At 41.7% G+C, this 13,381-nt stretch overlaps 2 protein-coding genes across 2 annotated transcripts in view; both read left to right on the forward strand.

The window, feature by feature from the left end:
• Positions 1 to 4,421, forward strand: part of ncaph (non-SMC condensin I complex, subunit H) — a 13,471-nt gene extending 9,050 nt beyond the window's left edge. The window contains exons 12-14 of the mRNA XM_063193518.1: positions 1,567 to 1,634; positions 3,313 to 3,388; positions 3,899 to 4,421. Coding sequence (XP_063049588.1) covers positions 1,567 to 1,634; positions 3,313 to 3,388; positions 3,899 to 3,958 — 204 coding nt within the window. The 3' untranslated portion in view covers positions 3,959 to 4,421. The remainder of the gene's footprint in view (positions 1 to 1,566; positions 1,635 to 3,312; positions 3,389 to 3,898) is intronic.
• A 606-nt stretch (positions 4,422 to 5,027) lies between these two features.
• On the forward strand, positions 5,028 to 11,851 carry vamp8 (vesicle-associated membrane protein 8 (endobrevin)). Its single transcript, XM_063194924.1, has 3 exons — positions 5,028 to 5,325; positions 7,757 to 7,930; positions 9,975 to 11,851. The coding sequence occupies exons 1-3, from the start codon at positions 5,296 to 5,298 to the stop codon at positions 10,167 to 10,169; spliced, it is 399 nt and encodes a 132-aa protein (XP_063050994.1). The 5' UTR covers positions 5,028 to 5,295; the 3' UTR covers positions 10,170 to 11,851.
• Positions 11,852 to 13,381: the final 1,530 nt, after the last annotated feature.

Below are 13,381 nucleotides of genomic sequence, written 5' to 3' on the forward strand. Positions count from 1 at the left end.
CTATTAGGCTATTATTTTAAAATCACGCTATTTCCAAAGCTCCACGCCTCCTCCTTGTGAGAAGTCGGGGTTTTTTTTACCACCATGCAAAATAGGGCACACTGAAGTAGCCCTTTTCATTGCACATATCTTCATATACGAACCTGCAGAGGGATGGCGAATTTGCTCAAATTAAATGTAAAAATGAAAATTTCGAATGGAAAAGACAACTGTGGTTTATTCGAGGGAACAAAGAACACAGCCATGACAAAAAAAGATTTCCTCTCTATCCGGCTGGAGAACAACGCCATTGTTTTCTTGAAGTAGCGATCGCTTAAAGTTAAATAACTTTGGATTTAAAGAACATAAAAACGTTCCGTGAAAACCTGTAAAAAGCTAAGAATCTCAGCTTTCGAACAAGCCCTAACACATGTCTGTAGGTCTAGGTTAAGGAGATCGCTGTCTGTTCGAAAACAAAATGACGAGGTAAAAAAAAAATGGTTGGAAAGCGCTATTTTTTCACTTGAAACAGCGGCCGCTTAAAGTTATATAACTTTGGATTGAAAGAACATAAAAACGTTCCGTGAAAACCTGTAAAAAGCTAAGAATCTCAGCTTTCGAACAAGCCCTAACACATGTCTGTAGGTCTAGGTTAAGGAGATCGCTGTCTGTTCGAAAACAAAATGACGAGGTAAAAAAAAATGGTTGGAAAGCGCTATTTTTTCACTTGAAACAGCGGCCGCTTAAAGTTATATAACTTTGGATTGAAAGAACATAAAAACGTTCCGTAAAAACCTGTGAAAAGCTAAGATTCGCAGCTTTCGAACAAGCCCAAACACATGTCTATGGGTCTAAGAGAAGGAGATCGCTGGTTATATTTAGTCCTATATAGGTCCTATTGTTTAGATTAGGGCTTAGATTCACCATGGCGTGAAAGCACGGTGTTGTCGCGGCTAGTTGCAGCAGCTGATCATACGGCCCAGTTCTGGTCCCTGTTGTATGGAAATGCGTGCGAGACAGCACCATCGACCCCCCGTCAAGTTTCATGAATATTTATAAAGCCCGCACCGGAACGCGGAACCCAATGGAAAAGAGACTTTTGTCTCTATTCAATCAGTAATCAGCTGTGGATGGATATAGCTTTGCTGCGCTTGATCCACATGGAGATTAAGTGTCTGTCTGGAAAGCTCCTTGTTGGCAGGGGCACAGACTAGGAGGTTGTCTTTCACATCCCTCTGGATGTAATTGGTATAGTACTACAACCAATCAGTGCAACAAACGATTTGCCTGTCAGGCTTTGGAAGATCAGTTCAGAAGCCCTTTGGATTGTCAATAGATGTTTTCAGCAGTGAATTACACTTGCAGCTGCTAGGATACGGTAGTTTAAGATATCTAGGCTACTGTGAACATAAATATGCTACAAATATATCAGTCATTGCCTATATGTATTGCCTTGTACATGTACTGTCCCCTTATTTGGGCAACATTTGATATTTCTCAGTGATTCTCCCTAGTTCAGCTTTCTTTCACCCAATGGGATTTCACTTGACCTTTGCCATGTCATAATCATAGTCGTTTTCTCCGCAGGAAACAAGTGATGCAAAAGTTCCTGGAGACAAATCCTTCAGTCAGTCCACCCGGGTCCTGCTTCAGAAGTATGTCTTAGGAGTTCTAATCTTCTTGTATTTACATGTTGTGATGTGAAATGAAGGCTGGATCTCAAATGGTGCACTTGTGCACTTCGGGCACTATGTTTCAGTGCGTAACTAATAAGGCATGCGCACTGAAACATGAACACTAAAGTGCACAAGTGCACCATTTGAGATTCAGCCTAAGATTGGCTTTTCTGCCCTCCATGGGCTAAAGTATAACCTCCTTGAGCAAGCTACGACCTACGACATCGGTCTGCTAACCCAAAGTCTTAACCCATCTCTATAGTTTTGGCAATTCCACCAGTGTCCTATAGACCAGGGTTGTCAAACTCAAACTCGTAGTGGGCCAAAATCAAGATCTGGATTAAAGTTCTGTGCCAAACTCAAAAAAAATGTTTAGAAGAATTTACTAAAAAATTGTGCAGGTCAATTGTCAAAGGCTAATTTTCCAAACCCTTGACACATTTCCATTATGGTAGTTCAAATGTGCCGGCACATACAATCTTTTGTTGTATATGACTGGGAGATGCTACACTGGCCTGGGCTCACCTGTTAATCCAAAGTCTGTGCATGTGTGCCAACCGTAATAAACATTTTGAGGCCAAGTAAAATAACCTCACCAGCCGGATTTGGCCCCTGGTTCCTGCTATAGGGTAACCAAAGAGTTCAGAGCTACTTGGGATTCCATTAAATGTGACTATACACTACAACAGTATCTTGGTGTGTTTTCCAGGGTGCAATGGCATGGCCCTGAGCACGGCCTGCTTTACTGAAAAAACACTTTGGCAGTACTCCCACCATTTGATTATGAATTACTGAAATCTTTCTTTCTTTTTTACTTACATTTGCTTCATGCACGTTGACGTACACCCACATACACACCATGGCTGGATCTCAAATGGCGCACTTGTGCACTTCGGGCACTATGTTTCAGTGCGTATGCCGTATTAGTTACGCACTGAAACATGAACACTAAAGTGCACAAGTGCACCATTTGAGATTCACACCATGACTAATTTCAAAACTGTTCTGGTGGTGGTTGGTCGTCTGACCTCTTTTCTGAAGGCACTGACCTATTTATTTGACCCCATTTTAGTGCTGGTCAACATTTATCAAGAATGCAGATGAGCTTGAGCATAATGTAGCCCTAGTATTGGGAAATAGCCTTAGTATTGTATATGAGGCAGTCTCAAGATTAGGGATGCACCGATACCACTTTTTTGAAAACCGATACAAGTACGTGTACATTAATGTGTGTACTTGCCAATACCGAGTACTGATACCGATACCTTTACCACCAAAATACAATGAAAATAAATGCATGGCCTTGTTTTTTCCACCTGTGATATTTGTATTGTCCATTTCCATGTAAATTTAAATGTTATTAAATGTATGAGGTGGCACTTTTTTCCCATGCTGCTTTCAAGTCCACAGAACGTGACAAGATTTTGCATTGTTTTGTGTAATAGCAGTATCGTTCCTGGTATCGGCAAGTGCTTGACGAGTACGAGTATAATGAGCAGTATCGGCAGCCGATACCGATATCGGTATTGGTCCATCCCTACTCAAGAAGCATACAGTAGAAGGTGTGTTGGGGAAAACCCCTACGTATGAATTGCCTGTGACAGGATGAAAACTGGGCCCATCCGTGTCTCATCCTCCATCTCATTTTCCTTCTCAGATTGCCCGGCACAATGGCAAGCAACCTCTCTGTGCCCCTGGCGTTCGTTGCCCTTCTTCACTTGGCCAATGAGAAGGTAAGATGCCGATCTAGTCACTGTGTACAGAACATTACTGACATTCGCATGCAGGCCTAAAGGGTCTTTGTGTTGGTTAGCAGTTCTTTTTGGCTATGAAGCCAGTGTTTGGCTGGCCCTGTTAAAGGTACAGTTTTTGTAAGTACTTTGTTTGTACTTTTATTTCCAGAATTGATGCTGCCCATTCACAAATGTTATGTTTTTCAATACCACCACCATCAATTTCTATGTATTCATTATTGCTGGGAAAATTACACTTGTCATACATGGACCGGTGGATCTTCTACGTGTTTGCCATTTAGAATTTCCAGTAACTGAAAGTAAATATCCCTGAAAACATTACATTTTTGAATAGGCAGCATATGTTTTGCAAATAAATGACTAAAATTACACATACTCTACCTTTTTTAATGTAAAAGTTTGTTCAACTTTATCTCTGAGACTGTTGGCTGTTACAGTATATTCCCTGGTCAAGAAGAAGCTGACTCCCGTTTATAATCTCTCCCACAGACCTTGTCACTACAGAAAGTGGATGACATGACGGACATAATTATCAAGCAAGACCACTAAGGATAAACTGATGTTATACCGTCTGCATACTTTTTGTAAAATGTTTTTTATTCTTTACTTTTAACATATAACATTTTTTTTTTGTCATTTTAATAATGTCTGTGAAATACCTCCCTCATAACATTCACGGGTTTATTTTATATTTTATTTCATTTTATTTTTTTTAATCTGTGTCTACACTTTTAGAACAATTTTATTGTGATGGCATGGGCCCCTCCTGTGTTATCACACAAAAACAATAAATCCATAGAACACGTGTATGAATTTTAAATATTCAGTGATGTGTGGTCATTTCAGGTTTCTCCAAGTGAACTAGGTGGTCACTTGCTTTCCCTTACAGCTGAGCCTTACATATTTGTATCTTTTCTATGTGCTGTCTAAACTGTCTCAGTCTTTGTCTATGTATGTGTTGTATATGTGGTCCTCATTCTGAAACCATCCATTAAAGGGATCTTTTCACTGACTGCTGTTATATTGGTTGTTTTTTTAAATTCATTTTTGTTTGTTTGTCCTATGGAAAGGTCATGATCCATATGCGATTTTAATAGAGACACCTTTTCACATGCTGTATTGACACCTTTTCACATGCTGTATTCTGTTGGAAGGTGTTGTATGAGGGCCAGCCACCTCTGCTCCAAAACAAAGCCATAACCGGTCAAACTGGCTGATGGGCCAAGCACTGGGTGGGGTGTGCTAAATGCGTCAGCACAACAGTACCAAAGGACTGTTGTCTGGGGTGGAGTCTGTGGCGACTGTGCATGAGGGTTAAGCAAATCTGATTGCTAGTTTCATGGTTTGCGTCTATCTAAAAATAAATGAAACTGATTTATTGTTTATTTATTTTTTGCAAATGTATCAAGGCTTCACTGGGTTTCAGTCAAACAGTGCTGTTACAACCCGAGGTCATCTATCAGCTCTTGTGTTTCAGGAATGAGTAATATTTGAACAGCAATTCATTTGATGAACCTTTTTTTGAAACTGGCACCTGTCCGCTGTTAAACCATATGTTCAGTCAACCATAGGCTGGCCTTTCTATGAGCTATAAGCAACCCAAGTAATGTTCAGGGTTGCTATCTTTACCTGTGGGCCCAGGTGATCCATTCACCTGACTTAGTTCTACGCCCCCGTGAGGATGCGGCTGGAACACCGAGGTGAACAAACGCAAAAGAATTCACATTGAGAAAAGGAAAACCCAACCAGGAAGTGAACGAAGGGAATTAGCCACCTTCAGACTTCTTGAGGCGCAGGAATCAACAAAACGGAGCTGAAATTACGCTTAAGTGAGAGAAGTTTCAAGTCGGTTATTGTTGAAGCGAGGACTTCGACTTTCCGACAACATGGGTCTTGGAGACAACCCCAGCGCCATGGTGAGAAACCTTGCGTTAAATCAAGTGTTGCCAAGAGCGCGCTGTTTGCAATGCACTTGTTGCCCATGTTTACGTCACCCATCGGATGGATTAGTCTAGTAGCATACGCAAATATTCACCATTAACAGGCTATGGGTATTTAGTTATATTGTCTTCGTGTGATTCTGTTTTTAGTTTTCAACCTCATGCGAACCTTAATTGTTAAGTTTGTGCGTTTTTATATGGGTTTGTTGCGTTTTGTGAGTGGCGGTGGGTAAAGTAGCCTACCGATGTCCACTCGTATGATCAAGTAGGCCTAAAGAATAAACCATCCCCTAACAGGTTTAGGCTACATCCTGTGTATAATGTCTGTTTGACTTGAATCTTCTGCTATGTCAAGAGGAAGCAAAGAGTGTAGCCTACTAGATGAACTATTGAGATTAGTGTGCAACAATGAATGCAATCCTTCAAGAATTTCAAGTCAACAAACATTTCCTCCTTAAGGTTGGTTGGCAACTTTGTTTCACGTCGCCTCAATCGAGGGCCTGGTAGAAATAAGCTACATAGGCTTCAAATAGGTAGATCTGACTTGCAGCCCACATCAGTTTTGAGGGGTTGAATGAACTGCCCACCTAGGCTCATTAGAATTGATCCATCAATAGAACTGAGACGTTTAAAGGTCGTGGGCCGTGTCAGTGACTTTCATGTCACACTATTCTTTTGTCTGGTCCATGTAGGTCTATAATTCATACTGCTGCTTAAAAGACAGAAGGCCCTAACATAGGGGCAAGCCTTTGCATTTAACTGTTACATCTGTGTGACTGATGTTGGCTTTGTAAAGTAGGCCTACTGGAATTAGTATTATAAATACAATATTGCTCGTCAGATCATTTAAACTAGGGCATGGTGAATGACTCAGTTTTACATTACATTACAGTTAGCCGACCCTTTTGTCCAAAACAGTACAAGGTAGCCTATTGGTTACTGTCCCTGCCCGCTGCCACAATATGGGGTTAGGTGCCTTGCTCAAAGGCACTTCTTCAGCCATTGAAGACATGGGAATTAAATCCGATTTTGATTTTAAGACAGACTCCCTAACCATTAGGCCATGGGCCATGGCTGCCCCCATTGCCTGGCAGAGTGGTTATGTAACCTTTTGGCATTCATTTTAATTACACATTTGTTTCAGGTTGAGAGAATGGTGGCACTGAGAGGAATTTGCTTGTAATTGACACAATAGTCTCTGAATTTCTTAGTGAAGAATTTCATGTCCACCCAACAAATCCAAACCCACAAATCTAAATTAAGTCTTGCATCTGTTGTTGGTCAACTCAAAGGACATAAAATGTTTAAATAGGAAATATGAGTGTCTGCTGTGTGTAAGAACGCTTCTTCATGTAGTGCTCCGCCGTTCACCAAAAGCTGTGCTTTGCAGCATGCTGCAAAGCACAGCTTTTGGTGAACGGCGGAGCACTACATGAGACTATTGTGTGAAGGGGGACGACATTCGATAGCAGGCTGCCATTCTGTATCGGAGTGAAACAGAGCAGACAGAGGGAGTGCAGAGTGCAGGTGACAGAACCAGAGAGGGAAAGAACGAGAGAAAGGCAGGTGGAGCTGGAGCATGTGGCACAGGGTGACACTGTTTCCTGGAGACGTCTGTGTTTACGAGACGCTGGATAGGCTGCGGGGAATTGAAGAGAGGCCATCATGAGGAAGCGCGTGTGTGTGTGTGTGTGTGTGTGTGTGTGTGTGTGTGTGTGTGTGTGTGTGTGTGTGTGTGTGTGTGTGTGTGTGTGTGTGTGTGTGTGTGACTCCTACCAGTGTCCCTTATTGAACATTTGACTTATCATTAGTTGTCCTCCATTCATATTGTTGTTATTTTCATAAACAAACTGCAGTCTCCCAGTTGCCGCAGGTTTAAATAAGCTTAATGTCAGAAATGGAAACATAAAATGCAAAGCGGATAACCCAAGTCCCTCACTAAACCATTTTTAAAAAAAAAAGTAAACGTACACCATAGTCATGAAATGTACTGCTTGATCCATTTCCATCTGGCATATTAATGTGCGTGACCGGAGTCATCACCACCTACTTTTTTCTCAAATAAAAATATGGGGTCAGCACTATTTACGATGTCGCAGCGTTTTGTCATAAAGCATCTTACAAAGCATCTTAGGAGAGGTTTTTTTCTTTGGTTTCACGAGATAATTACAGAAATAGTTTTCATATTTATTGCGGTAAAGGAAAGAAAGACTGCTTTTACTGGTTGAACTTTGTCCAAACTTTATATTCAACATTTCCTCATGAAGTCATGGACATTCTGACTGTAGGTCAGGGAAGGTCATGGAATAGTCAGGGATTTTTATTTTGATCTGGTTTTTTATCTGACTGGTAGTGGGAACCCCTGTCCTCACACCAACACCTCCCTGCTGTGCAATGTGTGTTTCAGGAGAATGGAGGGGAGAGGGAGGAAGAGGAGATCGTGGAAGTGGACAAGGTGACGGCCTTGAAGTCCCAAGTGGACGGCGTGAAGCAGATCATGACCCAGAACGTGGACCGCATCCTGGCCCGAGGAGAGCGGCTGGATGACCTCATGGACAAATCAGAAGACCTTCAAGCAGGCGTAAGGGCTAAACGCAATACACTGGGCTTGTTCACCATGCCGCAGAAACGAATCAAAGCCGAGTAGGTTGATGCCGCACATTACAATTTTCTGACCGGGAGGCATTGTGATTTCTCACTATGCATGTGCGCACTGCTCGGATTTGATCGTTTCTGTGGTATCATGAACACACAGAATGTCTCCCCCCTTTCCCTCCCCCTCTTTCCCTCCACTGTCCTTTCCCTTGTAACGCCAAGGCGTAGGAAATGTTCAAATGATTTTAACAATATCTGATTGGAGTAAGGGTATCCCCCAACACACGATGAATGACTTCGTATCTATTATCAATCACTCCGCCTACGACATTCCCCACATGGAATAGGTGGTAATTAAAGTCCCATTTATAAAGGTAGTTGCTATAGCTGGCTTTCACCATCTAGTTAAAATGATAAGTTTGCAAATAAGTTAGCCACAATATCTGCCTGAAACCAGTAGTCGTTTGCACCTGCTTCGCTTCAAAATAACTTTGTGAAAAGCGCGAATAGGGGGGTTGGGGTAGGGGTAGGTAATACATTCGGGATGATCCTTTCTGATCATGTCACCATGCTTCTAGGGAAGGGTGTTTATTGGAGGGGGTGCTGTGGCTCACTGCACTAACACATATGTACTGTACATAAGGGCAGTTGTCTGTGGGGGGACCCAGGTTTGAGTCCGTTCTGGCCCGTGTCATATTCCAAATTCCCTGTCCTCCCCCATATCTTCCTCCCACCTGTTTCCAGTCTCCATCTTCACTTCCCTATCAGAACTGAGACAAATGGCCAAACAGTATAATACAGAAGGTGTTTATGGAGCAGGAGATACGTATTATACCCTCAAGGTATCAACTGAGATTTCTGCATTCAGGGTTCAGAGTAGCAGTACTATTGAAAATCAGTAGTTTTCTGGTTGCCCCTCTCCCTTCAGTCTATCCGTTCTGTCATGGCTATCGTTGTCTGACTCCACATAACATGGTGACATGGCATAGTGGTGTAGTCCAGTGTTATGATTTCTCATTATGCTGCATGCAGAGGCTTTATTTGTAGGTAGTCCTATTGTTTTGTGCAGAGGTGTTTTCACAGACTTCCAGCGATCCCAGCAATTCGTTTGACTGTGTTTGTCTGTTGGCCTATTCATTGTGGCCAGACTTCCATTTTATGTGCCTATTTGGCCTGGCATGTCAGACCTCAGAGAGTGCCTATTGCCAGCACATTAAGACACAATGTTGCCTGTGCTGTGCTCACCACATTTTTGTGTAATGTGGACTCATCTTGCCACACGTGATTGTCATCACACCACCAACTGAACAGCATTGTTTAGAAACATAGGTGGAACTTTTTGTTCAGGCTGTGCTACAGACACAGTGCTAAGTAAAGTGGTGTTGTTGTTGTACACTTCATTCATAACACTTTCCTCTCAAATGGATTTGAAAATGGCAAAACAATTTTCTATTAAAGCAAGAGGTGGGCTAACACTGACACTGTGTGAAGATGCATGCATGCATCTTATACACGTATAGCGTGCATGGGATCCAAATGTGGTGAGTTCCATTCTGGGGCTAGACTGCTCTGAATGAAACACTGAAGCTACCCTTAAACGTGTTAAAATTCTTCCTTAATCTTGCCCTTGGAATGAATGTGTGTGTGTCAGGTCACGGCCCTCTTCTTTACTGATTTCTGCTGTCTTGCTAGTTGCTATGCACTACCAGCATTCTAAGCAAATATTCTAGATTCCTACAACCTTTTTCACAAGCCTTCTAAATCTATGATCAACATTTTTCATTTTATTGATGCATTTTTGACATTACACATGGAATTTAGCTTTCTGCTGATACAAAACGACATAGTATGTCAATAGTCACACAGTCTACGAAATGAAAATGAATGCATTCCCCATAAAAAAATACACAAAATAAATATGTATAAGATAAAATGAAATAAGAATAAGGAAGGGCGAGGGGGTGTTAATCAAGGCCCTGGGTCTCTTTGAAAATATCTTGAAATGACTCTGCTTCATGGTTGTCCTCCAGGCCCAGAACTTCAAGCAGACGTCCCAGAAGGTGGCCCGCTCGTACTGGTGGAAGAATGTGAAGATCATCGTGGTGATCATCGTGGTGGTGCTCATCATCGTGCTCATCATCATCCTCCTGGCCACCGGAGTCATCCCCGTCAGCAACCCTGTGCCACCCCCACCCACCATACAGCCACCACCCACCAACCCTTAAACAGGCTCTTACTCTCCCTCTCTCACTCGTTCTTATTCCTCCCTCTCTCTGTATCGTTCTCCTTCTATTTCATTCTCTCTCTCTCTCTCTCTCTCTCTCTCTCTCTCTCTCTCTCTCTCTCTCTCTCTCTCTCTCTCTCTCTCTCTCTCTCTCCTATATCAATCTTTCTCTTTGTAACTCTCCTGCAGATGGTGATGATACACAAGGTATCTTCTTTTAGCAATGTGTCTTCGCAACTACACTATGAAGTGTTGTTTTGACTGTTTTTCACTCTTCACACTTTTCTCATGATATCTTGGATCAGCAGCCGACAACTTTTTGTTATCATTCCATCGATCATGTTGTTGCCCTGCAATATCGCTCAAAATTTGCAAGGTGTCTTTACTAATCCTATCTTTCAGACTCTCTTTCTCTCCGTTTGTTTGTTACGTTTTCTCTCTCTCTCTCTCAAATGCATAGTTTTTTGCACATTATGCTCACACCTTCAACGGTCATGTGGCGTGGTAGTTTCACAACTGCCAGAGTCGAAATAGAGTCTGACCGATGTCACTTCTCACTACACACCATGAGCTGTAAACAACCAGTCTCCCTGCTTCCGAACCGCATGACTTGGTGTAGACTTTTTTTAAATCATCAAAACGCTTCTCAGAAGAGCTAGAATGTTACATGCCTGTTGTAGCCTACACAGTAAATTCTGCAGTGCTCATTTAACACTTAGAGAGTTGATTTGACATCATTTGGACTTAAATATACTCTGGAAGTGTTGAATTAACACCGCAACATTTACTGTGTACATTAGTGTCCAGTATGCAGGACTTAGGTCATGAAATGAAGAAGAAAAAAAATGTCTGATTATTTTTTGTATGTTGTTTCTCTTCTTAGGCAAATAGTCACTTTGTTAAAATGTATAAATAAGCAGTGTGTCAGCCCCCTCTTCCTGATGTTGTGTGTCGTAAGCCCACAGATGTGTGTAAACATTGCCTGACGGGCCTTTGGACCAGGATGTCTGCCAGGGTGCTGATTGTATGGGCTTTCGGCTTCCTAAATGTCATTCCCTCTCACCCACATGTTTTAATAAAAAAAAACAATGATGCTATTTCATAGCTGACATGTTTTAGTTATGCGGACCTATTGAGATCAGTAGTCACGGAGGTATGAACAAACATCAGACGTTTGTGAGTGTGGGAGTGAGTGAGCCAGCCAGGCAGCTGGAAAGACAAGACCATTTAAATTGTAGCTTGGAGAAAAGAAAAATGGAGGATTGCTTTTTTTCTCTCTGAAAGCATTGTTACTTTTCCCACTTGTCCCTTGCGCAATGAAAATCATGGACTTGCTATTGGCTAGTTAGAAACTGAAGGCTAGAAATGGAAGTTCAAGAACCCATGATAAGGCTAGTAATAGTTTGTTACACAGTCATGTTTTTCATCATGATGAAGCAGTTCATATGTAGCTGTCATAGGAAAGTGGCAGTACAGCATGTGAAATCGGACTGATTTAATTTGCTGTCATGCTATCGTATGAGCTTTGGTGAGATTGGAGAGTCACCTGCATTGTTTGTAAATACCTGGAAATACCTTTGCTTGTACTGTATATGTCGATCAATCTGTCGGTATGAATGAAATGGGTGCCCAATTATATTAGTTTGTGGAAGGTCAAGGTTATTTATTTATGCCTGTTTTTATCTCAATCCCATTTTTTTGCTTTGATTGTCAGAACAAATAATCTTTTAAATTATACAAAATAGGTACCCTAATTCTTTACTTTTAACCTAAATGTGCCTTAGAAATGATCTGTGTATCAAAATCAAGCAACAAAAAAAACCTGGAATATTTGTTTTATGTCTTTGATGTTGACACCACTACTTACTTAGGCCTTTACATTCCTTTCGGAACATATGCCATTGATGAAGAGCTTCCACCCTCGTCTGTCTTGATGTTGACAACAGATAAGCAAATACTACACATGGGTACATGCTTGGCATAATTACTGTGGCAGTACTACGGATTATATCTAAAGATGAGAATGCTTGGGAGGAAACAATCGTTCAATGATGAAACAATGTAGCCCCCACCCCATTTAGGGGTGCCTAAATTGAATAAGGATGCACAGCCAATGATAACTACCTCACCACTGTCAAATGCCAAATCATAGTCGTAATACGGCACTTAATTGTGCTTTTAGTCATTCAAACAGTAATGTGTCCAAATTTTACAGGTAAAATTAGAACAAAACCCTTGACAGAAGATAATACCAGTCCGTTTATGGTCTTTATCCTTAAAAGTTTGTCAGTAGCATACAAAATACAGAATCCAACATCTGTGAAATGGGCACAGTATCTATTTGGTCCAGTAGGGGGGGCTCTAGCACAACTCTTCGTTCCAAATCATAGTGGCCTACTTTCAATTGGCCACGGTGAGGCATCTAAAGTATTCAGCGTTGCGAATCAACTTCAGCCAACATAGACAGACACTGTAGTGCAGCTGCATACTAAAGCAATCATGCACAGTGCCAGTGAACTGCCTTGTTCTCTACCCCGGAGTTGGTCTTAAACTGTCCCCTTGATCCACCTACCCAACATACTGTGCATGATATCAGTCAAAGGTGCAGTTTGTTCAACTTTAACAATAAGGCCTAAGCCATTGTCAGAGGCGTTAACACAACACTGACAAGTGGGTAAACAGAAGAAATAATAATGCACCAAGTATGAAATTAATAAGAATGAAATCAAGGGTAGGCCTACAAGACGGCTTGTCCTCATACATGTCTGAATAGAAAAACCCTGGAGATTTTGACAACCCAGACAACCCATTTTCTTTTAAACAATGGCACCCTCCATTCTTGGCCCAGGAATGATATTCCTTTTGCATTGAACAAAGGATTGAAATCTGTGACTAATAATCAGGTAAAACCAGAACAGGTGCACTACTATCCACTACCCCATGGTGTTGATGGCCCAATACAGTAGACCTACATCCACTGTTAGAGGTCCTCTCAGGTACAAGATGGGCTTGAGGTAAGCTGTTGTCCCTGTGCAACCATTCACTCATATGCTAACTGAAGGACTACACATAGTCACCAGCTGTTGACGACTGGTGCTTCACATCTAAAGGCTTAAGTCCTCAACTATGGTGGACGCAGAGAGCATAGAGGAAGAGGAAATAATAGAATTTACTATCTCTGGTAGAACTACGTAAAAGCAGTTTGATAATTGA

Source organism: Engraulis encrasicolus, chromosome 3 (genome assembly GCF_034702125.1).
Source record: "Engraulis encrasicolus isolate BLACKSEA-1 chromosome 3, IST_EnEncr_1.0, whole genome shotgun sequence".
NCBI classification, from domain to species: Eukaryota; Metazoa; Chordata; class Actinopteri; order Clupeiformes; family Engraulidae; genus Engraulis; species Engraulis encrasicolus.